At 39.4% G+C, this 22647-nt stretch overlaps 1 protein-coding gene across 1 annotated transcript; it reads right to left on the bottom strand.

Moving 5' to 3' along the window:
- Positions 1–8420: 8420 nt before the first annotated feature.
- Positions 8421–8960, bottom strand: LOC147638810 (pterocarpan synthase 1-like). The gene has a single exon (XM_086783852.1). It carries the CDS (start codon positions 8958–8960, stop codon positions 8421–8423), a length of 540 nt encoding a protein of 179 aa, XP_086639978.1.
- Between the last annotated feature and the right edge of the window lie 13687 nt (positions 8961–22647).

Here is a 22647-nt window from a genome sequence, read left to right as displayed (position 1 = left end):
CAAGGTATGCTTTCAATGAATCACTCCACTTCTTCACAATTGGGGCCAATCAATTTTTTAGAGGGTGCTTATTCCCTCCAACACATTAATTTATTTTTCCGAGGGTGCTTATTCTAAATTTTTGCTTCTCATCCTTAGGCATAGTAAGGTTTGAAAGTTTAGCAAAAACTTTAGTGCAAGATAAAATTAGGAGACAATTATAAATTAAAGAAAAAAACTAAGCCACAAACTTTTAAAAAATCAACAAGAGATGAAATCGCAAATAAAATTAATTAAGCCATGAAATAAGAATTAAATAAGCATGATGAAAGTAGATGTTTCTATTTATAAGTATCAGAAACCCAATCCAGTACAAGCCAGAAACCCAATCCATTACAAGGCAAATTCCCAAAATCCAACCGGAAACACAATCCACTACAAATCAAAAACCCAATGTAGCCAGAAACAGCAAGGCAAAGTCACAATCTACAGGAAGCAAGCTTCTTCCTCAGTGAGGCCCACAAATTTAAAGACTTTTGACGGCAACGGAACAAACTCATCTCCATCTACAATTTCTTTTTAAACTTGTATGCTCTTTCCTAAACAGAAAGATAGGATGCAAAATAGTCTTGTTCGTCAGTCAATGACAATAGGATTGCCACAACTACCAAGCTGTACATTATGGTTGACATGCACATCTTCATCGTTTTGTCCTCCATCAGCAGCTTCACCTTCATCATCTTCATGAACTTCTCTATTGTTTTGGGCAGGTATAGGGTTGAAGCATCTATAACCAGGAGTATCTGCAAAGAAGATTTCATCAATGTCTATGCACTGGATTAGATGAAGGGGTTTCATTACTTTCCAAACAGCAGCAGACCTCATCCTGCTCATACCAAATCCAGTCTTTGGAATGATCCATGAAGTTGCTGGATAGTATTTCCCCGTGAGAACCATTTTGAGAAGAGTACTTTGTAATGAAGCACCTAGTTTGTTTGCTATGTAATTGTCCATATATACATATGCTTGTTCAAATAAATTTACGGGCAACAAGCATACTTTGTTTTTCAGGTCTGCTTGTCCATAAAGAGTGTAGAGTTGACACCCTCTTGTTATCTCCTCATCACTAGATATACTATGCGAGAAGAACTTGAAGTGTGGCTTATGTAAATTTTTCATACAATATCCTATCATCCCTTCAAATGTGTGCATTTTAATCTGTCTTAAACCTCTACACATCACTTACCACCCTTGGGTTTGAACAAATCCTAGCCTAAATATCTTTTTATAGTTTTGCCTACACTTATGAGTGACAGCACCAACCATGTTAAAATGTGAGTGGTTTAAAGTACCACCTTTTTCTAACGCAAACATTCCTTTTAAACAATCCACCCTTACTCTTCAAGTGGCTCTCAACATGAGAGATGTATGTCTCTATTTCCTATAGTGACAGTCACTGATACTTTAAATAGGTTTGTTTTATTCCTGGAAGTGTACCGCCTTGTAGAGCACCTTATAGAGTTAACCCTCTTGAGTAAAGAAAAATTCAGACTCAAATCAAGGAATTGCTTTCTCGAGGACTTATTAGACCAAGTAGTTTACCATATGGAGCGCTAGTCCTTCTTGTAAAGAATAAAAAATGGTACTTATTGTATGTGTGTAGACTACATGACTCTCAACAAGAATACTATCAAGAATAGATTTTCAATTCCTAGAGTTCATGATCTACTTGATAAATTAGGGAGAGCTAGCATCTTTAGCAAAATTGACCTAAAATTCGTATATCATCCAGTAAGAATGATGAGCAAGATATTTATAAAACTGCTTTTAGAACTCACACTCGTCACTTTGAGTTTTTTGGTGGTGCTATTCGGTCTTACTAATGCTCTTGTGACTTTTAGTTGTATGATGAATATGATCTTTCTTGGCTATCAAAACTTTGTGCTGGTCTTTTTTCGATGATATTTTAGTTTTTAGTAAATCTAAAGAAGAGCACAAAGAGCACTTGGAAATTGTATTTAATTTGCTCAAGGAAAATGAACTTTACCTTAATCCAAGAAAGAGTAGTTTCTTCCAGAGTGAGGTTGAGTATTTTGGGACATATAGTTTCTACTAAGGGTATCCATGTTTATCCCAAGAAAATAGAAACTATTGCATCATTGGCCGCAACCCAAGAATCTTCATGAGTTACGATCTTTTCTAGGGTTATGTAGCTATTATTGCAAGTTTGTCCCTAACTTTGCATATAAGGCACATCATCTCACTGAACTTCTCAAGAAAACCAAACCTTATGAATGGACCAAACTCCAAGAGAAATCTTTTCTTGCATTAAAATATGCACTCATGCACCTGTGTTACAATTACCTGATTTTCCATGTCCTTTGTTTGTGGTTGTAATCGATGCGAGTGGTAAGGGCATTGGTGCTGTATTAATGCAAGATGGTCATCCTATTGCCTTCGAGAGTAGGAAATTTCATCCAGTTGAAAGTAAGTATAGCACCTATGACAAAGAGTTATCTGTTGTAGTCCATGCAGCATTAAAAATTTGGAAACATTATTTGATGGGCTCAGAGTTTCTTATTAAAACTGATCAACAGAGTATCAAACACTTGCTTTCTCAACCACTTATTTCTGATAGACATATTAAATGGGCAGCTTTTATTCAAAGTCTTAAGCCTATTATTTAATACCAACTTGGTAAAGAAAATGTTGTTGTTGATGCTTGAGTAGAAGACCTTCCATTTAAAATATATGTGTGATTGAGAATACATCTTTTGACCCTATGCATGCGACTTATGACCAAGACCTTGACTTTAGTGACATTTGATTTAGATTGAGAGAAAACCATTGGAACCCTTTTTCTGAGTATTCCTACTACGATGATGGATATCTTTTCTTCTGGAAAAGATTATGCATTACTTGACCCTTTAGACATTCTATTCTTGAGGAATTACAACAGCCAGCTTATGCGAGGCATCGAGGTGTTTCATCTACATTCCAAACTATCTCTAGTCATTTTTATTAGCCTAAAATGAAAGATGATGTAGTTAGTTTTGTCTCTGAATGTGATGTTTGTCAAAAAGTGAAAAGTTACAAGGGTAAGAAATTTGGTTTGCTTATGCCTATTCCTAATGCTCCTTGGATATAGATTTCTATGGATTTAGCACTGGTTTTTCCATAACTGCAAGCCATAATGATATGATTTGGACCATTGTTAACAGATTTAGCAAACATGCATTCACTTGGTTGTACCCGCTGAAACCATCCAAAAAGAATTACATCTCCTTTTTGGCTACTTCATCAAGCAAGGAGTCTGTGAATGGAAGTGGAAAGAGATCAGAGTTTGTTGCGGCATTCAACTTGCGGTAATCCACACATATTCTGATTTTCATATTCTTTTTGGGAACCAATATAATGGGATATATCCATGCATCTTTTTCTACTGGTACAATGAAACCCACCCTCAATAGAATGTTAATTTCTTCTTTCAATTGCTTTGCATAATTTGGGTTCATTCTGTACCTCTATTGTCTGACAGGTGTGACCCCCTCTTTTAAGTTGATGATGTGCTAGAAGAATTCGGGGTCAATGCCTTCCATGTCTTCATATGACCATGCAAAGACGTCTTGATATTCCTTCAGTAAGGACAACAATTCCTGTTTGAATTCTTCTTCCAATTCGAGGCTAATTTTCACATGCTTTTCTTCTTTTCCATCCCCTAGATTTACCTCCTATAGTTTGTCTGGGCTTACTTTTGTGGCATTGTTTTCTTGATTCTCCTTTTTCTTTTGCACCCATTCTCAGATTTCCTAGATCTCTTCTTCTTGCTCCAAATTTTGGGCCCACTTAATTTCTTCCAAGGCCTTCTCCTACAAGGTTTTGCTTAGTTTTGAGGCTTTTGTTTTCCCATTGTTTGCTTCTATATTCTTTAGTTGATCATCTGCTACTTCCACGTTTCCACCCTTTGTTTCTGCATGGCGCCTTACTACTTCATCCACATTTATCATGTACAAGGGCACCAGGTCCGTATATTTACAGAGTATTTTTGTTTCTTCATCGTCATTAAAGTCTTCTCACATGTTGAAAGTTTCGGCATGGACTGGCCTTTGAGCAGTTTTTACTGATTTCCTTGCATCCGTGAGATCAACATGCACCTTCCGCTTTCCCCTTTTGATGGTGATTTTGTTCTTGCCCCAGTCCTGCTTTACCTTACCATGTCTCAAATCCAACGCCTTCCTAATAATACCTAATAAGACCTGGTGTGGTTTTCTGTGGTAATAACCACTAAGTTGACCTTGAAATCAACATGTTTGATCTTCATTCAAACATTTTTTATGATTCCCTTAGATACCACCACCCTATTGTCTACCATTATTATGTTGAACAAAATGGGCTCCCACTCAAGGCCCAATCCCAATGCAGTTTCCTTAGTGACAACATTGTGACTCTTGACCCTCCATCCAGTACTACATCATTGATTAAAACATTGTTCAGTTGGATTGTGACTTTGTCCTCTTCACCATCTCTGGATGCTGGTGGTTCTTTGGCTTGCATATTGCTACATTTGAGGTTTCTTCCTCTACCGTGTGCTTCAGCTCCTTGCTCAGTCCTTCAATGCTTACCATGAAGATTTTGGCCTTGAATCTTGGACATAAATCCAGTACTTGTTTCAGTCGGACCTATCTATCCAGCAGCATTGACATCACATTCGTTTGTAACTAGTCAGCATTCTTCTAGTTTTCTTCCAGGCAGTCCTTGTCAAAGTGCTAATGATTGCTTCCACTTGCTTCTGGAAAATCTACAGTAATTTCTCTTGAGCCATCCTCCTTTTGCTTGCCTTGCCTTCTTTCTATTTCCTTAAAAGTTTGAATTCTTCCTTTTTCCTATTGTTCCCAGTCCACAACGGCCTTTCTCTTGAGCCATCCTCCTTTTGCCTTGCCTTCTTTCTATTTCCTTAAAAGTTTGAATTCTTCCCTTTTCCTATTGTTCCCAGTCCACAACGGCCTTTTTGCCGCCTTTAGGTGAGTCTTGATTTCCTAGCAGAGTTATCACTACACTAGGTTCACTTGCCTTAGCCCTTGTTACTGCCAAGATCTCATGAACCTCCATCTGCATGTCGTCTGCCTCCATGTTGGCACTTGGCAGATTCTCCTTGAGTTGCATCAATTCTTCTTGTCTTTCTTCATCATGTTTTTCCTTCACGGCACATTCCACTCTGGTGTGGCTATTGATAATAGTAGCATGTGAAGTTAGTGGTGCCTCTGAAACGTCCTTGGCCTCTTCTCCTTGAAAAACGTTCGTGGCCTCTTCTCCTTGAAAAATGTTCATGGCCTCTATTCCCAGACCTTCCCGTTCTAGGGGGTATTCTTTCTGGTCCCTCTATGATGTTCACCATAGGAGCTCTATTTTTCCTATTATACATGCAGTTCCATGTACTGTAGTTTTATATGTTACAAATGGTACAAGTTGGTGGCACTGTTCCTATTTGAGGTAGCCTTCCTATTTACATTGTGAACATGACATATTTTTTCAGAAATTTGTGCCTTTTTCCTTTTTCATTTTTTGCACCAGTTGCTCTACCTGTTGTATCAACTCTCCCGAGCTTGCTTGTACCTTCCTTGATTTCTTCTTTTTGTCTTTCTTTTGCGTTATTTCCCCACTGGAGTGTCCTATGAGGAGTCACTTGAATCGTCCTCTTCAGTGGTGATGCTCTTCCTAGGCTTCCTCTTTTGTCTCCTTTCTCGACTTATTTTTTCCGCCCTTTTGGCCAGCTCCACTAGTTCCTCAAACTTTCCTTTAGTTTTTGCTTGCTTTGTGCTGCATGGATGTCTGACTTAAGACCTTGGACAAACCAATCAGTAATAATTTACATCGAGGGTCGGGTTTGTTCTGCCACTCTCTACCTCAATATTAACAGCTTTGTTGAATAATCTTCAACATCCATGTCCTCTTGTCGATGCTCTCTCATTTGATCACAAAGTTGAGTTACAAACTTTATCGCGGAATCTCCTAGGGAAAGCAATCATGACTTCTTCATAGGTTTGGAAATGGTTGTCTTGATATCTTGACGCCCACTCTGTGGCTTTGTCGTTGAAAGTATTCATGAAGGCATCTCTTGCGAATTTAACTCAATTCTGGCTCTTCTATATCCCGAGGTCTAGCCACGTTCTACTATTGCTCAAACCTCCTCACATGCAGATCTACATCTTTCCCTTTATCACTTGAGAACACCAAGAAATTTTTGGCTAATGACGCCATGGCTCCCTTGAACCTTTTTTGGGCGTTCTTCTTCTTGGTTTTGTTGTGGTTGTTCTTCTTGGTTTTGTTGCTCCACCCTTTCTGGGTCTTCCGGACCTAGACTGTACACTGCTTCTTCTTGCTCTTGGAACTCCTTTTCTTGGTCCAAATTGTACCTAAGTCTCGATGCTCCCTATTGCTCGTGCGGATTAGCAGAGGTTTTGGCACTGTCTTCTTGATTATGATAGTGCAAAGTACTCCCAGCTTACGAGCTTCCTAGAGGGTCTCTTGGAAGGCATTGCTTTTTTCCATCTTTAGATTCATGGTCATATGAAAAGCATGCTTGAATCTGATTGGGTTGTGTCGTGAAAGGCTCTCCATATTGACTTTTCCGGAAAGTTCCTTTCATGATGCGGTTTCACCACGGGTTTGTTCCAATGGATTCACACCTTCCCTTGCCTAAAGATGTTGAATGCCACCCAACGGAGGTTTGTCTCACCAACAGGATCACCAGGTGTTTCTCGCTAATTTCCTTATCACAGCAGAATGGCAAGACAATAGTTTGGTGTATTAGACTAGTCAGGTAATGCCGTGGGAGACGTGAAGTCTCTTGCCAGAGTTTTTGGATTCAAACACCAACCCTTATGTGGTCATGGGGAACATTCAAGACTCCTCTCAGCTGTGCAGACCTGAGCACATGCATTCCTAGACCTCATTCTGCAACACTCCTTGCATGTCACTCACACTCTCTCACACATAGCATGTACGTCAAAGTAGAGACACAACATGTCGAGACATTACGGAGTAATGTGTAACATAGAAGAGAAATGTAATGGAAAGTGTGCTCTTTGTTTCATTCCGAAAGAATTACAGAGTAATACATAGCAAATACCCAGTACACATTACCACTTGCAAGGCTCTAACTATCCCCTTGTGGTGCTCGAGTGTGTGTGTGTGTGTGTGGTGGTGAGGGTATCGAATGAGGTTTCACACTAGGGGTGTGTGTGTAGCAGGGTGAAATATCTTTTTGTGTGACTAGGTAAGGAATTGGGGGAAGAACCCATGAAAATTTTGAAAAAAAATGAGTTAACAATTTTAATGAGTGATTCATGAGCTATTGTCTAAGAGTACACTGCTTTATAAATGACATACCATCATGTGTAGTATCAGAATCTCATTATTTACAAAGTACATGGGATGATTATAATTCAGGTTTATTTACCTCATTAGTTATACCAAAAAGTGAACTGAATGTTAAAGATTGTTTACATTAAAGTTATTTTATGGCAATGCTCCAAAGATACAAAAAGTGCAATTAGGATTTGCTCTCCTTTTAGTGAAAATATGGGAAAAAATGGGAACTAGGTTGGGTACCCTTTTTACGATTAACTCATTTTTCTTTAGTAACGATTCTCGTTATGTAGCTTCTTCATGCAAGTTTTTATCAAGTTACTACTATCATTCATTATTTTATGCAAAAAAGAAGGAGAGAGTTCAAAAAAGGTTTTTATTTTACCAATGAGAGTGTGATAATCTATAGATTCAATACATATGATGGTAGTCCATCAAAATTGCTTACTTGAGAATACGTGTCTTCACTTGAGGGATGCCAATTAGTTAAATCTGTTGATACATGTATGTGTAGGCATACAAGTGATAGATTATTGTAGGAAAGAACTTTCATGGAAGGGTAGGTGTGATTTGTTAAAGCACAGTGGACACTAGTGTGCAATGCTTTCCCTTCAAGCTCACGCTTTGGATCAAGGCAATGGGATGACGGTTTGCCATGAATATCAAAGATCGTGATTCAACTTGTGATGCCCAGTTCTACCAAATTTGTGTAGGGTCCAATCGACCGACTGACTAACTTGTAGGGTTCGTCCTCGTGGGGTTCACTTCAGAATATGTAAGTTTACTACGTGCAATCATTAGGAGGGGTTTTTTAAACCAAGATTTTGAGAAAATTTACTAAAAACTACTTACATAAGGGGGTTTTAAATGGCATTTTCGAAAAAAATACTGCTTAAGTTTATAAAGAAAAAAGGGGGACTCATTTTATTAAGTTGAAATTCATAGAAAATGGGGGGTGGTCTTTCTTTAGATAATGCACAGATAGCAACGGCAGAAGAAGATTATTGGGCAGTGTGAAGCAATCATTACTGTTGTGTTGTACTCAGGTATAGTTAGTTGTTTGGCTGGCGATTTTAGAGGAAGTAGACCGAGTGGTGGTAAACATTGGGATTGATCATGGAGATGATGGCGTAGCCGCGCACGCCCCGGAAGGCGCCCGTGCCACCAACCACGGAGATCTCGTTGGTGGCGAGGTTGATGAGGCCCTGCAGGCTGATGGTGCCGTTTATGAAGCCATCGTCGTAGGAGACCACCTCAACCTCCACCTCGTGGCTGGTGGAGGTGTAACTGACCTGCACGGTGTAGCCGCGGACGAAGCCCAGCGACTTGGAGGAGTTGTCGGTGCCCTCCGTCAGGTTGAAGGCGAAGAGCTCCGTATCGCCGAAGCTGTTGGTGACGCTGCTGTTGAGGGGCTCGACGAGGACTCCCGTGTACGGGGTTCCCACCACCACCTGCACGTAGTACTCTAGCGAAGGCTCCGACAAGTTGGCCGGCATCATTTTCCAGCGCGGGTGGTGGGAGGCGGCGTGGACACTCGCAACCTGCAGGGCGCCCACGAGCAGCAGCAGAAAGCAGAAGGCGCGGCAGCTATAACTTACAAGGTTGGGAGCCATGTGTGTGTGCGTGTGTGTGTGGGGGGGGGGGGGGGGGGGGGGTAATGAGCTCGGATGGCTATAACTTACAAGGGCAAGATTGATGGCCGGTGTTGCGAGCGTGCTATTTTAGGTGGACAGGGTGCGCCTCTCTTTATACACACGTGCAACCTCCAATGATTGCAGTTTTGGCCGTGCTCCGGAAGGTGCCATAAAGTCACGAGATGAAGAGCCCCCCACTGTCCAGTCCGCCTGTTGAACGGCCGGATGGTTCAAACTTGGAAAATAGATAAGGGCGGCACATCTAGAAATCAAAGCATCAATAGCAGCACAATGTATACTAAAGACAAGTTTTACCACTAAAATGCATGTTCTTAAAATAAGAGCTTGCCTGCTTTCTTAATTCATTAGAATCAAGTATTCTCTCTAGCAGTGTCCGTCCTACAGAAGTATTAGTAGAGACAAAACGCATGGTACCATCATTCCAGAAGGCTACTATTTGACTTCTCTCATAGAGTCCGGACCCTAAGCACATTAGACTATTCATTATTTGCCTCTCTTTTGACTTCTCTCCTAAATGCTAAGCTTTATGATAAGCACATACTTTCTAGACTCCGGACCCTAAGCACATTAGACTATTCATTATTTGCCTCTCTTTTGACTTCTCTCCTCAATGCTAAGCTTCATGATAAGCACATACTTTCTAGACTTACATCTCACGCATCAATAAATTGATATTTTTTCTTACTCGTCGTGGGGTACTCTTTGGACTTGTCCCTTGTTGGGAGTAGTTTTTTCTTCACGTTCATGTGTGGGGCCAACTCCCTAGAAAATATATACAAGTATTATCTCACATGTGCATGCCCAAATAGTCGACATGTTGTTTTGATATCAATAGGGCCATAGTTGAGCAGCACGGGTAGAGAAGGCTAAAGCCTTTGAGCATGGGAAGAAGGATTAACAATTGTCCCAAATTTGCTCAAAATGTAGAGAGACAGGGCAATAAATGAATTTTTTTCTTACTCTTTGTGGGGTACTCTTTGGACTTGTCCCTTGTTGGGAGTAGTTTTTCTTCATATTCATGTGTGGGGTGCCATGCCTCCAACTCCCTACACTAGAAAATATATACAAGAATTAGCTCACATGTGCATGCCCAAATAGTCGACGTGTTGTTTTGATATCAATAGGGCCATAGTTGAGGAGCACAGGCTAAAGCCTTTGAGCATGGGAAGAAGGATTAACAATTGTCCCAAATTTGCTCAAAATGTAGAGAGACTTTCAGAAGAATGCTCTCAAGGGAACAAAAAAATAACTTTTGTACCACAAAGAGTATTACTTACCTTTGCTTATTATGTTTGATATTACTTTTGTATATTACTTTCAAGGGATTAATAATAAAACAACTTAATGTACCGCACAAAGAGTATTGCTTATGTTTGATATTACACTTGTACATTACTTTCAAGAAGGGAACAATAAAACATCTTACGTAGCGCAAAGAGTATTGCTTATGTTTCATATTACTTTTCTATATTTAGGATATTTATATTTATGAGGAAAGATAGTAGCACTTGGTTTAAAATCAGTACAATTAGAAACTATCATCTATGCCAATAGTGCCACCAAGAATACCATGTGTTTACTTGGATAACCATTACTATTTTTTGTAAATAATGCTTCAATTGTTTGATATAGAATCTTTAAATAATCACAGCCACGTGGTTGGACTCAAAGGAAAGAATCTATTTTAGTCTAGAAAACATATTTCTATCCCTAAAAAGGAAACCACTAACTTTGCACACAATAATCATTTTGGATTATTACAAAACCATAGAAAACCATGCAAGGTTACCTAGGAAAAACATTTATTCCATTAAAATACAATATCCTAGAAATAACAATATATAGATGATTAAAATTAAAAAATGAGTCATAAAAAATCATGCAAATGATAACTTTTTAAAAATTGTAACATTATTAATAAACTTTTAAAAATATGATATTTTGCAAAAATTCAAACAATTTAAGAATCGCAACCACAATCTTTAAATTTACCAACTTATGAGGAGGCAAAGCTTTTATAAATGAGATATACTGGTCTAAAATTTTTCAATACATGATGCCAAGCTCTTATAATGAGATATACTAAAAACATTATTTTCTAATGAAGCATAATAAAATTTACCAATTGATGAGGCATTATTAAAAAAACCCATCAAAGCTTAAAATGTGTTAATTGATAAGGCAAAACCCTTATAATAAGATATAGTAGTGTCAAAAGCAATGTCTTATAATGAGATATAATAAAATATACCAATATGTTTTCTAAAAATAAAAGAGAGAAACTGTATCATATCTTATTCAAAACACTACAAGCAATCAAACTTGCCTAGCTGGTACTATATCCGTGTGATGATTAAGATAAATTTTAGAAAATTAATTTATTATAATATAGTATTTTTTAATTGAGTTAATACTTGTAGAGCGACCAAATAAATCAAGATTTTAACCCTTTTTTAAATCATGGAATGCCACTCGAATAATGAGTTTCTTTACCCGTCCTCACTTTCCTCCTTGCTTCAATCATTTGTGGATCATATTTTTTTTATCAAGGGATTATTTGTAGTGGTATGGTAACAAATATAACATTGAATTACACTAACCATATTATTTTCCTTCAACACCTTCATGACCTTTGAACCATAGATGAACATGTGAAGCCAACACTATAAACATGATTCTCTCTCACAACTCCTAACAAGCGCATACTGACAAAGAAAATATGTATATATATTAGAGGATGAATATAAAGGATGGGCTCAAGAGGATAGTACAATGCAAGGGGAGACAAAGGAGATTCCTCTTCCAGAAAACCATAAGCACCAATCACCTCCACAAAAAGGGAGTGGTTTGCATCACCATGCCCCCACTATTGTTGAAGTTGTTTACTTTCTTTGATGGAACTAGCCTTTTGTTTAATATCCCGAGATTCTATTTTGATCTAACTGGTCAGTTCATTAGGCTTTGCTTTTCTAAGTTTGGGTATTTGGCTATATCCTATGAGTTTAATTATTGCTTGATTTGTTCTAGATACCACGGCTTTGAAATATTTCCCATCAACAAGGCAGACAAGAGGGAAAGGAGGGGTTGGACATGGGGACACATTGAAAGAGGGCACAAAGGAAATTTCAGTTGAAAGGGCACATAAAAAGCCTCAAAGTAAAGTTACAAACATGCACGTTGTTCCTATTTCTTGTGTTTTGGTTTTTCTAGCTATACCTAGTTTACTAAAACCCTAAGGGTTATTTCATTTCACAACGACATATTTTCTTTATGGGGTTGTCATTGCTTGGGATTTTGCAATAATGCAGATATGGTTGAGAACACTACACGATCAGAAAAGGGGGAGGAAAATGGATGTAATCTGAAACTGAACCACAATGCAATTGACACACTTATGAATTGCATTTGTGATCATGTGACGGATCCCTCTTCAACATTAGAAGGTATATATGCTTGGAAATGTCGATGATACTAGGTGGTTAACACATTGCATTGCAAATCATGTTGGCTTGCTCTTAGATTACTTGTTTCATTGCATTGCAAAACATGTTGGCAATATGTGGCTATGTTTGGAAATATATTGCTTGCTCTCAATCTACTTGTCTCATTGCATTATAGATAAAGTTGGCAATGAACATGAGAATTTGGAAAAGCGACATGATGACAATTTGGATAATCTTTATTCCCGTTCCTAGGCTAGGGTGAAAAATTATCATTCAAGAAGTGAAATATGTAAGTTAAGCAAAAACTGGACAAGGATCCTGACTACAACCTTGCGGAGCAGGAAGAAGAGAGGAAAGTTGACAAAAACAAACGAGGAAAGAGATGAGCAACAAGAGGACATGGGAGACCAAGTTTTTTTTTAATTAAATGTACATGCATATGAAAATTAAAAAATTACAAATCTTGATTATCTACAGCAAACAAACACTACAACAAGTCGGGGGCATAATAGCATTTTCTAATAGCGTTCCAACAACATTGAGGCCTTCGGGATGTCGGGACATTTTGTCGCTTCTCAGCAAACAAAATTTCACTCAACAATAACTGTAGCGAAATTTCATTACTATTTTCATTGCTTAGCAGGTAAAATTTCACTATGGTGCAGCAATTATAACAGTAAAATTTTGCTACTACACTGTGATTTCGCTACTAGAATTTCGCTGCTACACTATGATTTCACTACTGGGGGCAGTGCAAATAGCAGCAAAATTTCTCTACTATACTGTTATAAAAAATTTCATATAGTTGTTGAAGATTGAAATTAGATTATACATGTCACATACATACAAAAAATGATGATAGTTTTTAAAAACATCCTTCGGAATCCTTAAAGCCATGTTTGAAAAACAAAAAATAAAGGTAGTTAAAAACTTTTGAAGGAAAACAATTACATAAACAATGTCAAGATCATGAATCTATCCCATCATCTTGTAATAGATTCATTGGTGTTACTTCATCAATCTCTATATCTAATGGAAGCTCAATGAAAATATGGCGCTCCATATCAATATCACTATCATTATCCAATAAAGCATTGTCATGATTGATAGTAGGCAACCCATAATCTTCGTTGGATTGATGTTCCTCGTGGTCTTGATTGGTCTCCTCTAAATTTTTTTCTTCATTTTTATCATACTCTTCTTCCAATGCGTCGATTTGAGGTAATACTTGCACCTCATCCAGAGATTCGACCTCAACATCTTGATCTTGAAAGATATGTTTTGAACGAGGGGAAACTTGTATAACATACCACCACTTTGGATCAATTCGATCGGAGTGAAAAACAATCTAAAATCACAAAGCAAAGGGGTTATACTTTTATAATACTACATCAAGATTTAACGGTGATTGGTTGGGTTACTAACATGTTGATAGTGTTGAGATAGTACAAAAGTATCTTTCTCATGATTCCAAAACTTGGTGGAATCAATTAAAAAAACCCATTTGGATGTTTCTTTACGGTTGCTTAGGCACTTCTATATATCATCTTAAACCATTTAACATCAAAGATGAATAGATGAAATGCTCTAAACCTAACCTCAAGAATATCTTGAATAGTTCCATAATACTCAAGATTGTCCACTATGACATTGGTATCATGTCTACTAACTCAACTTTCTTACCCAAAAGTTGTCAGTAGAGCACAATCAAATGTGTTTCTTTTAGAATCCACATGCTTCGTGTGAAAGTGTCTTGCCTTTGACCATATTGCATCATGTAGTTTGTACTAACATTAAACAAAAGCACGATATTTAGTATATTGCATTAAACAAGGCATATAACAATTGAAGCATGAGACAAAGATGATGAATACACTTACTTAAGGGTCACATCCTCGTGCATCTTCATGCTCTTCTCTTGTGATCATCTCTTCGTTTTTGGATGCCATCGATATTGCCTTACTAAGCCATTCTATATTGATCACATTTCGGAGAGGTTCTAAGGTGGGCAAGAATGGAAAGCATCTATTTTCTCTTCTGAAAGCCCTTCTCTCATCCTTTTGTCTATTGATTGCATCCTTTTATCTCCCAATACACTTTTCTATGATAAGACTATTTAGAATTCATAATGTATTCACCTTTTGGCATAATGCTTTATCCAATCTTCTTTGCCTTCCTTTTCCTTGTGGCACATTCACTACTATAGGATGACCCATTTCCGACGCTTGGTATCGACGGTTTACGCGCTGTCGATATAAACATCGAAATATGTGTCTAAATGAGTGTGAAAATGTGCATCAAAATGAATGTCAGAATAAGCGTCAAAATAGGTGTCAATATTTAATTTATTTATTTTTTATTTTAAAATTCTTAAAAAAATTAATTGTGAAAAAAAGAAAACATTGACAAAAACCAAGTATTTCTTGGTAAATAAAATTGAGATAAAATGTTATATCTCATTATCGACTCTCTCATCCTTAGCTAGATCCATGGCTCCAAATTCATCTATTTCCAGAAATACCTCTCCATTTGCATCTTCGTCAATAGGTGTAGCCTCTGGATCGTCCTCTTCTATTTCAGGCATTAGAGGTGGTTGTATTGAAAGTTGTTCTTTTATCTCTTCTTCAAATTTCGGATTAGTTATTGTGTTTGCTTTTGGTTCAAGTGCTAGTAATTGTTGAATTACTATACCTTCATTTGATCCTTCTTCTAGTTGTTCAACTCGATCAATTTTTATTTTTTGTGCTTCTTAAGTGGGTTCATGAACCTCTACTTCATCTGAAATTTTCATATGTTCAAATATTTATTTACTACATGGATCAATTTGGATTACAAACAACCACCTATAATCTCTCCGATGGTCCACCTTGAAGACGACCTGCTCATAATGCTCTGGTAGCACAAATGTGTCTCTTTGGTTTGTCCATATCTTTGTGGAGTCTACTTTAAACAAATCCACACTTATCTTTACGCATGGTTGCTTGTGGTCCTTGAGTCATTACCTTGAACCACTTGACATAAAAAATGAACATAGAAAACTTTTTGAACCCAACCTTGATAATGTCTTGTATCGTTTCACAGTAATCAAGCATGCCATCTCCACTACGTAGATCACTTGCACTAGAACGACTTTCTTGCACGAAATTTTCTTTGGCACCGTAATCAAATGTTTTTCTCTCCTTATCTATTCGCTCCACTCGAAAGTGATGACCGCGTGACCATAGTGCACCAAATTTGCGATACTACGAGCAAAAGAAGATTATGAAATTGTATCAAGAACAAAAACTTATGCAAGACTATGTCTTACGGTTTCTTGTGTACATATAAAAACTCACTTACATGGTAATCACAACCATATGCAAGCTCCTTCTCCTCATCGCTTATAACCTCACCACTCTATTTTGCTTGTTGTATGATTTACTCAAGCCATCTACTAGAAGGAAATTCTGGAAGTTAAGTGACTTTGGGTATGGCAATGCTCTAGTTGTTTGTCTCTTTCTAAAATTCAAACGATCTCAGTTTTTTTCCCTCTTTGCTAGGCTATATCTCTCGATCCATTTCTCCATACCACTTGAGTTAAGGATGCAAAATTTATTAATCTTCTCTTGCAATGCCACATCCATTGTTCTTTGAAGGCCTTGTCCTTGAGGCTCTTCCCAACGAGCCGATCATCCTCTTCTTATGTCCACAATCATGGCATATCAAGGTTATGTATACAAGAGATTCTTGAACAAGCCATCCCATTGCCATACTACCCTTATGTTGAGCTTTTTGATGTACAAAACCTTTGAATGTCTTCATAAATCTCTTGATGAAAAACATCCATCAACTATGAACAACACCTGCTATAGCAACCTCGTCAACCATATGAACAAGTAGGTACAATTGAATGGTCAAGAAATTTGTTGGAAAGAATTTCTCCACCATTGTAACTACTTCAATATGGTATTTCTTCTAATCTCCTTCTTTGATATCCACCGTACCATTGCACTAATCTTGTATGTTGTCTCTCTTATGTCTTCACCAAGGCAATCCTTAATGGCTATTCGTAAGCACAAACTATAAGATTTTTTGCCAGTCATGAGACTTCAAGCCACTAAGGGATTCATCCTTTATGAATGCTTCCTTCAAGAAATGCATACAACCAGTGGGAGTACGAAACTCACTTATGCACTTCTTTACATGCCTCTTCTCTCTTTGGTTAAGACCCAAGGTGCTCTTGGGAGAATCACCTTCCCATTAGGTCTCCTCCATGCCATAAGTGTTGCATGCGATCCACCTCTCATATATCATCCCTTTGTACCTTGCTCTCTTTAGCACTTGTGCTGGTTTTCCAAAGCATATTGGCTATGTCCTTGAAAATGTGCATAGGGTCAAGAAGATGATTGACCAAAAGATCGCTGGACAGTATGGGAGAAGATGCAAGATGGATAGCCGCTTCATTCTGGGGAATGAACAACTTGGATTCACTTCCCATGCCCTCCTCCAATCACTTGGCTTTAGCACACGAGGAGATCTCCCTAGAAATCTCGCAACTCATGGTTGGTGAGGAGATACTTTTTGTTTTTGTGGCCCTTGTAGACAACCTTCTTTAAAGCTATTGAGTATTGAGACTCTAATCCAGGCCCATATATAGGGCATGCATTACAACCAGATATTGAAAGCCCTACCAAACATGCTAATCATTGTGATGAGATATGCCTTCCCTATCATTCCATGTTTTCAAAGAATGTTCAGATGCAAATCCATTGTAACTTTAATGACTTGGCATTGGAACACTAGGTTCACAGATAACATTATGCATGTACCGCACTGATTCTCTAGCATGGAGGCATATCGAGAGAAGTGGGTGGACTTTGGGGAAGAGCCTCATCATATTTGTCTCGGACTAGAAATGGATGGAGTCAATTCATTTGGCTTACGAAGTTCATCATGGAGCACATGGCCCGTTTGCCTAGTGAAATATAACTTGCCACCATGGTTAGCAATAAAGAAAGGTCACCTTTTACTTTCCTTATAGTTCTAGGGAAGTACAAGGTTAAGAACATGGACATCTACTTGTCTCCATTAATTGACGAGCTACGCACATTATGAGATGGTATCCAAGTTCATGATGCATCTAAGAGTTTTGGAGAAAGGGATGAAACAGTGCGAGGAATACTTATGTGGACCATGCATGATTGGCTAGGATATGGAGAGTGCTCTGGTAAGTTAATTATTCTAATATTTCTTGATTTGATTTAATTTTGAACACGATTTTGATCAAAGATCTTCATCATCTTCTACAGCAAGAAGTCGTGTACACAGAAGAAGTTGGCCATAGCTGGAAGGAAGGGTTTCCTCCTTTCTCTCTCTCTCTCTCTCTCTCCCTTGCACACACCCAAGCTCTCCATTGCAGGTAAGCAATTTCTATGTTTTTTACTTTGGAGCTTGTCAATTTTGTGCTTAATTCTTTGTGGGAGAAGAGGTCGACTGTGTAATAGCCCACTATGTGTGGGGGGGAAGACGGCCAGCGAGGGGGAAGATGGCTGGAGAATAGTCGACTATGTTATTGTATTTTAGCCCACTGTGTGTGGGGAGGAAGATGACCAGCGCAGCCGACGGCCAGCCGTGATGACAGGCAACTTGCCTGGCCGCAGTCAACTGGCAGCCTGCCTGCTCTGCTGGCGCGCCAGCAGCCAGCCAGGCTAGCGCTGGCGGTCATCCCCCAGGCGGCCAGCACCGGCGGCAGCCTAGCCGGGTGTAGTAGTGCCTTCGATCCACATCAGCAGAGGGACGTGGGCTGGGATCGGACGCGTGGCGCCGCTGTGCAAGACCGATTGCTCGCACATCTTGTGGCGCGCCCATCTCCAAGCCTAGAGTGGAGGTATTGGCACCTTGCCAGAGGGTGAGGTTGTCTGCCATTCCTTGCAGCAGTAGTGGGGGGGACCGTGTGTCAGGCCAGGAACGGAGCAACAATTACCAACGCCGACAGCAGCAGCCCGGCTGAATGCGGGAATGGAAAAAAAAAAATCCAACACCAGGGTGGTTCAGGCACAGGTTCGCGCGGGGGAAAAATTTATACACGGCACCAGGGGCTGGTTCCCACAACAGGATGGTATTCGTATTTGGGACATATGTTTCGACGGTGAAGCTGTTCCCACACAGGAAAAAATCCAAGGTGAAAGAGACATTAAAAAAAAGTACATAGATACTTTAATGAATTTATTAGAGGAATTTCAGGATGTTTTTCTTGATGATTTGCTAGATGGCTTACCATCATCTAGAGAAGTAGACCATGGCATCGAAGTTATGCTAGAATCAAAACCTATATGCAAACCTACTTATAGATTAAGTCACTCCGAGGCACAGGAGGTGGAAAAACAATTGACGGAATATTTGAACAAAGGCTTTATTTAGCCTAGTTCAAGTCCGTGGGCATTGCCTATTCTTCTCTCGTAAGACGGATCTATACGGATGTGCATAGACTATAGGGCTCTAACGATTAAGAACAAGTATCCGATGCCACGCATGGATGAGTTGTTTGATCAACTCTATGGATCGAGATACTTTACAAAAGTAGACCTGAGATCAGGGTATCATCAGGTTAGAGTTAAAGCAGAAGATGTTGCAAAGATAGCATTTAGGACCCGTTTCGGGCATTTTGAGTTTTTGGTTATACCATTTGGGCTAACCAATGCTCGAGCGATGTTTATGACGCTGATAGACAGCATTTTACGTCCATATCTGAGAAAATTTATAGTAGTTTTTCTAGATGATATTCTTGTGTACAGTAAGGCATAGAAAGAACACATAGAGCATTTGCGTCTAGTGTTCGAGTTGTTGCAAGAGCACAAACTATTTGCAAAGAAGAGCAAATGTGAATTTTTTAAAACAGAAATTCACTACCTTGGCCATATTATATCCGCCGATGGTACGCGGATGCAGCCAGAAAAAGTAGAGGCTATTCTTAAATGGCCAGCGCCGAAGAATCTCAAGGAACTGTAGATTTTTCTTGGCATGTCGGGGTTCTACTGACAGTATGTGAAGGACTACCCGAAGATCGTAGTCTCGTTGACTATCCAGTTAAGGTCAAAAACTAAAAACATTAGTTAGGGAAGCCCAACAAAAGAGCTTTGATACGCTCAAGGTGGCCGTAGCAGTTGCACCTGTTTTAACTATTGTCGATCCAAATGAGCCGTTTGTCTTAGAAACAGACGCTAGTGATGAGGCCATTGGGGCCGTACTTATGCAAAGGGGATGCCCAATTGCATTTGAGAGTAAAAAGTTAGATCGTGCGCAGCGTAACTACTCGGCTTACGAGCGAGAGTTACTAGCGATAGTTCATGCACTAAAAAAGTGGAGACACTATTTATATGGTGCTCCTTTTGAGGTCCGGACGGACCATGAAAGTATGAAATGGCTTTCAAGTCAAAGTGAACTAAAGGGTAAAAAAGCTCAGTGGGCAGAGATTCTACAAGAGTTAGACCTTCAGATACGTTACCAGAAAGCTAACGTATATCGTGGTGGCAGATGCACTTAGTCACATGCCACAGATTAATGAACTTAGTTTCACAGTCTTCAAGAATGATTTCTTGGAGTCACTACGTGGTTTATGTGAGCACGATCTATTTTTTAGAGAGGTCTGGCGCACTGTACGCATACGCACTTCTTCACAAACATGACCACCTCCCTCGGTGGCACGGATTGCTAGTCCGGAGAGACTGGCCGAAGGTGCAACGGGAAGGGAAGCGAGAGTTAGTTCGGAGAGACTAGCCATGTCTTCTGGGTATAGTTTGGAGCCGGAGAGCTCTGACATAGGCCCTTCATCACCTTTGACTGCCACGGCTTCAAAGGGGGTGATAAACTTCGTCGAGGGGAGAAGTATGCTAATTACTCCATTGACGACGAGTACTTACTCTACAAGGGTAGAGTATGTGTACCAACTATTGGTGACTTTCGGGCCCAAATTCTTAAAAAAAGTCAGGATAGTCCAAGTGCGGGTCATCCCAGGATTCAGAAGACCTATGCACTAGTAAAAAGATAGTTTTATTGGCCTAGTCTGTTTAAGGATGTCCAGACTTATGTGCTGAAATGCAATAAGTGCCAAGTCAATAAACACGAACGTCTTAAGGTTGGAGGACTACTCCATCTGCTAGAGATTCCTCAGGGGAAATGGGGAAGCATTTCCATGGATTTCATTACCGGTTTACCCAAGACGAGTCGAGGGAATGACTCGGTGTAGGTGGTAGTTGACAGGTTAACTAAAATGGTAAAGTTTATCGCCATGAAGAAAACTGTTAAAATGCCATAGTTGGCAAAACTCTTTATTGAACATCTCTACAAGCTATATGGCCTGCCCACAGATATAGTGTCGGATAGAGATAGAAAGTTCAACATTCATTTTTGGAGGGAAGTCTTCAAAAAGTTGGATACTACTCTGAGTATAAGTACGGCAGATCATCCGGAGTAGTCTGATGGTCAAACTGAAAGAGTTAACCAAATTCTAGAGGATACGTTGCGTTCTTATGTTAGTAAGAAGCAATCTAATTGGGAAGAGTACTTGCCCTTATTGGAGTTTGCCTATAACAGCTCCAAACACTCAGCGATTGGATTTACACCATTCATGTTAATGTATGGATTCCAGCCTAGATCTCCGATGGGGCTGTAGGCTTAGAAAAGAAGAAGATTTAATATGTCAAGGATTTCCTTGAAGATATGAATGATATGCTCCTCAAGGTTCCTGCGTAATCAAAAACCATGAAAACGGGAAAGTGTGATAAACTTTCTCTAAGATATTGTGGTCCTTTTAAAATCCTTAAGAAGATTGGGGACGTAGCATATAAACTTGAGTTACCGGAGAGTTCTCAAGTCCATCCTGTCTTCCATGTCAGTAAACTGAAGAAATCAGTTCACGGGTTAGAGAACGCAGTTTCTATATAGATTTTGGTGGACTTGATAGAGCCACCAAAGATACCACATGAACTTGAAAAGATTCTAGGGTATCGTGACGACAGACAAACCCGACATAAAGTGCACCAAGAGGTACTTGTTAAATGGACAGACAAGGATGAGGAGGCAGCTACTTGTTGGGAATGTCATAGTGCAATTTCCAAGAGGTTTCCACAGTTTGCTTTCGAGGGCGAAAACTCTTCTTAAGGGGGGAGTAATGTCACGTAGGCTGTAACGCCTGACTGACGACAGACCGGATGGCTAGACGGGGCTTTAGCATCACCGCCTCGGCCAGAGCACCGAGGACGTGGCCATCCGAGGTTCAGTGGTGGGAGAGGATGCCCATGCAGAATCATGGGTGGCTAGGCTAGTGTGGATGGCAGGCCACACACTATATAGCCTCGGGGATGAGGGGCAATCCTCATTCTTCCTCTGTGGCTGGGTGGTGAGCCAGAGGCCGTCCCCTCCTATAGTAGCACCCGTAGGTAGCGGCGCTACCGAGATCTAACATATGATGTACAATATAATCTTTGGATGAATCTAAGAGTCAAAAAGACTAAATCATGAATAATCTCAAAAGAGGATGAAGCACTATGAGGATACTCATAGAAGGCCATTGTCTTTCAAAGAAGGAGATTTGATGTTTTTAAGAATTCCCAAGAGAAGATATAGTTCATATAAAAGCAATACATGCATAGAGCTTGCTCATAGCTATTATGGACCATTAAAAGTATTGAGGCAAGTTGGAGAACTTATTTGCTTCCTATACATGTGTTGTTTTCTGTGTATCACATTTAAAGGCTTACTTGCTTCCAGATGTGCAAGTGGGATGAGCTTCCTCCTCTTATGGATGAGGAGGGTATGATTGAATATGTTCGAGAGAGTAAAGGGGACTTGGGAAGGGTTTGAAGGACTTCGGAATGGATTGGGTGGTGAATAATTGAGGCAAATGTAGATTATATGCTTGCTAAAATTTTCTATAAAGTGAATAATTGAGGCAAATGTGGATTATATGCTTGCAAAAAGTTTCTATAATTTTAGTTTTAAAGGCTCTATAGGTATTGGATTTAAGCTTCTATATACAAAGATGTTACGGGAGCTATGGGTTGGCATTGGGCCTTATGGAGTGCTAATTTCAGAGCATTATATATAGTTTTTTACCATAGGGTCAATGCATGCTTGGGTGTAGCCATTTTTAGTGAGGTTTAGGGCATTTTTTGTATATGGGTAACTTGCCCGACCCATAACTTATGCATTGCTCACAGAATTCG

Source organism: Cibotium barometz, chromosome 4 (assembly GCF_041138505.1).
Source record: "Cibotium barometz isolate CiBa-2024 chromosome 4, ASM4113850v1, whole genome shotgun sequence".
Taxonomy (NCBI): domain Eukaryota; kingdom Viridiplantae; phylum Streptophyta; class Polypodiopsida; order Cyatheales; family Cibotiaceae; genus Cibotium; species Cibotium barometz.
The sequence above is the reverse complement of the archived record's forward strand: the minus strand, read 5'-3'. Positions and strand labels throughout refer to the sequence as shown.

Bases quoted from the DNA above. Each gene is read 5' to 3' on its own strand.
- LOC147638810 (XM_086783852.1), bottom strand. From the start codon at position 8,960: ATGGCTCCCAACCTTGTAAGTTATAGCTGCCGCGCCTTCTGCTTTCTG.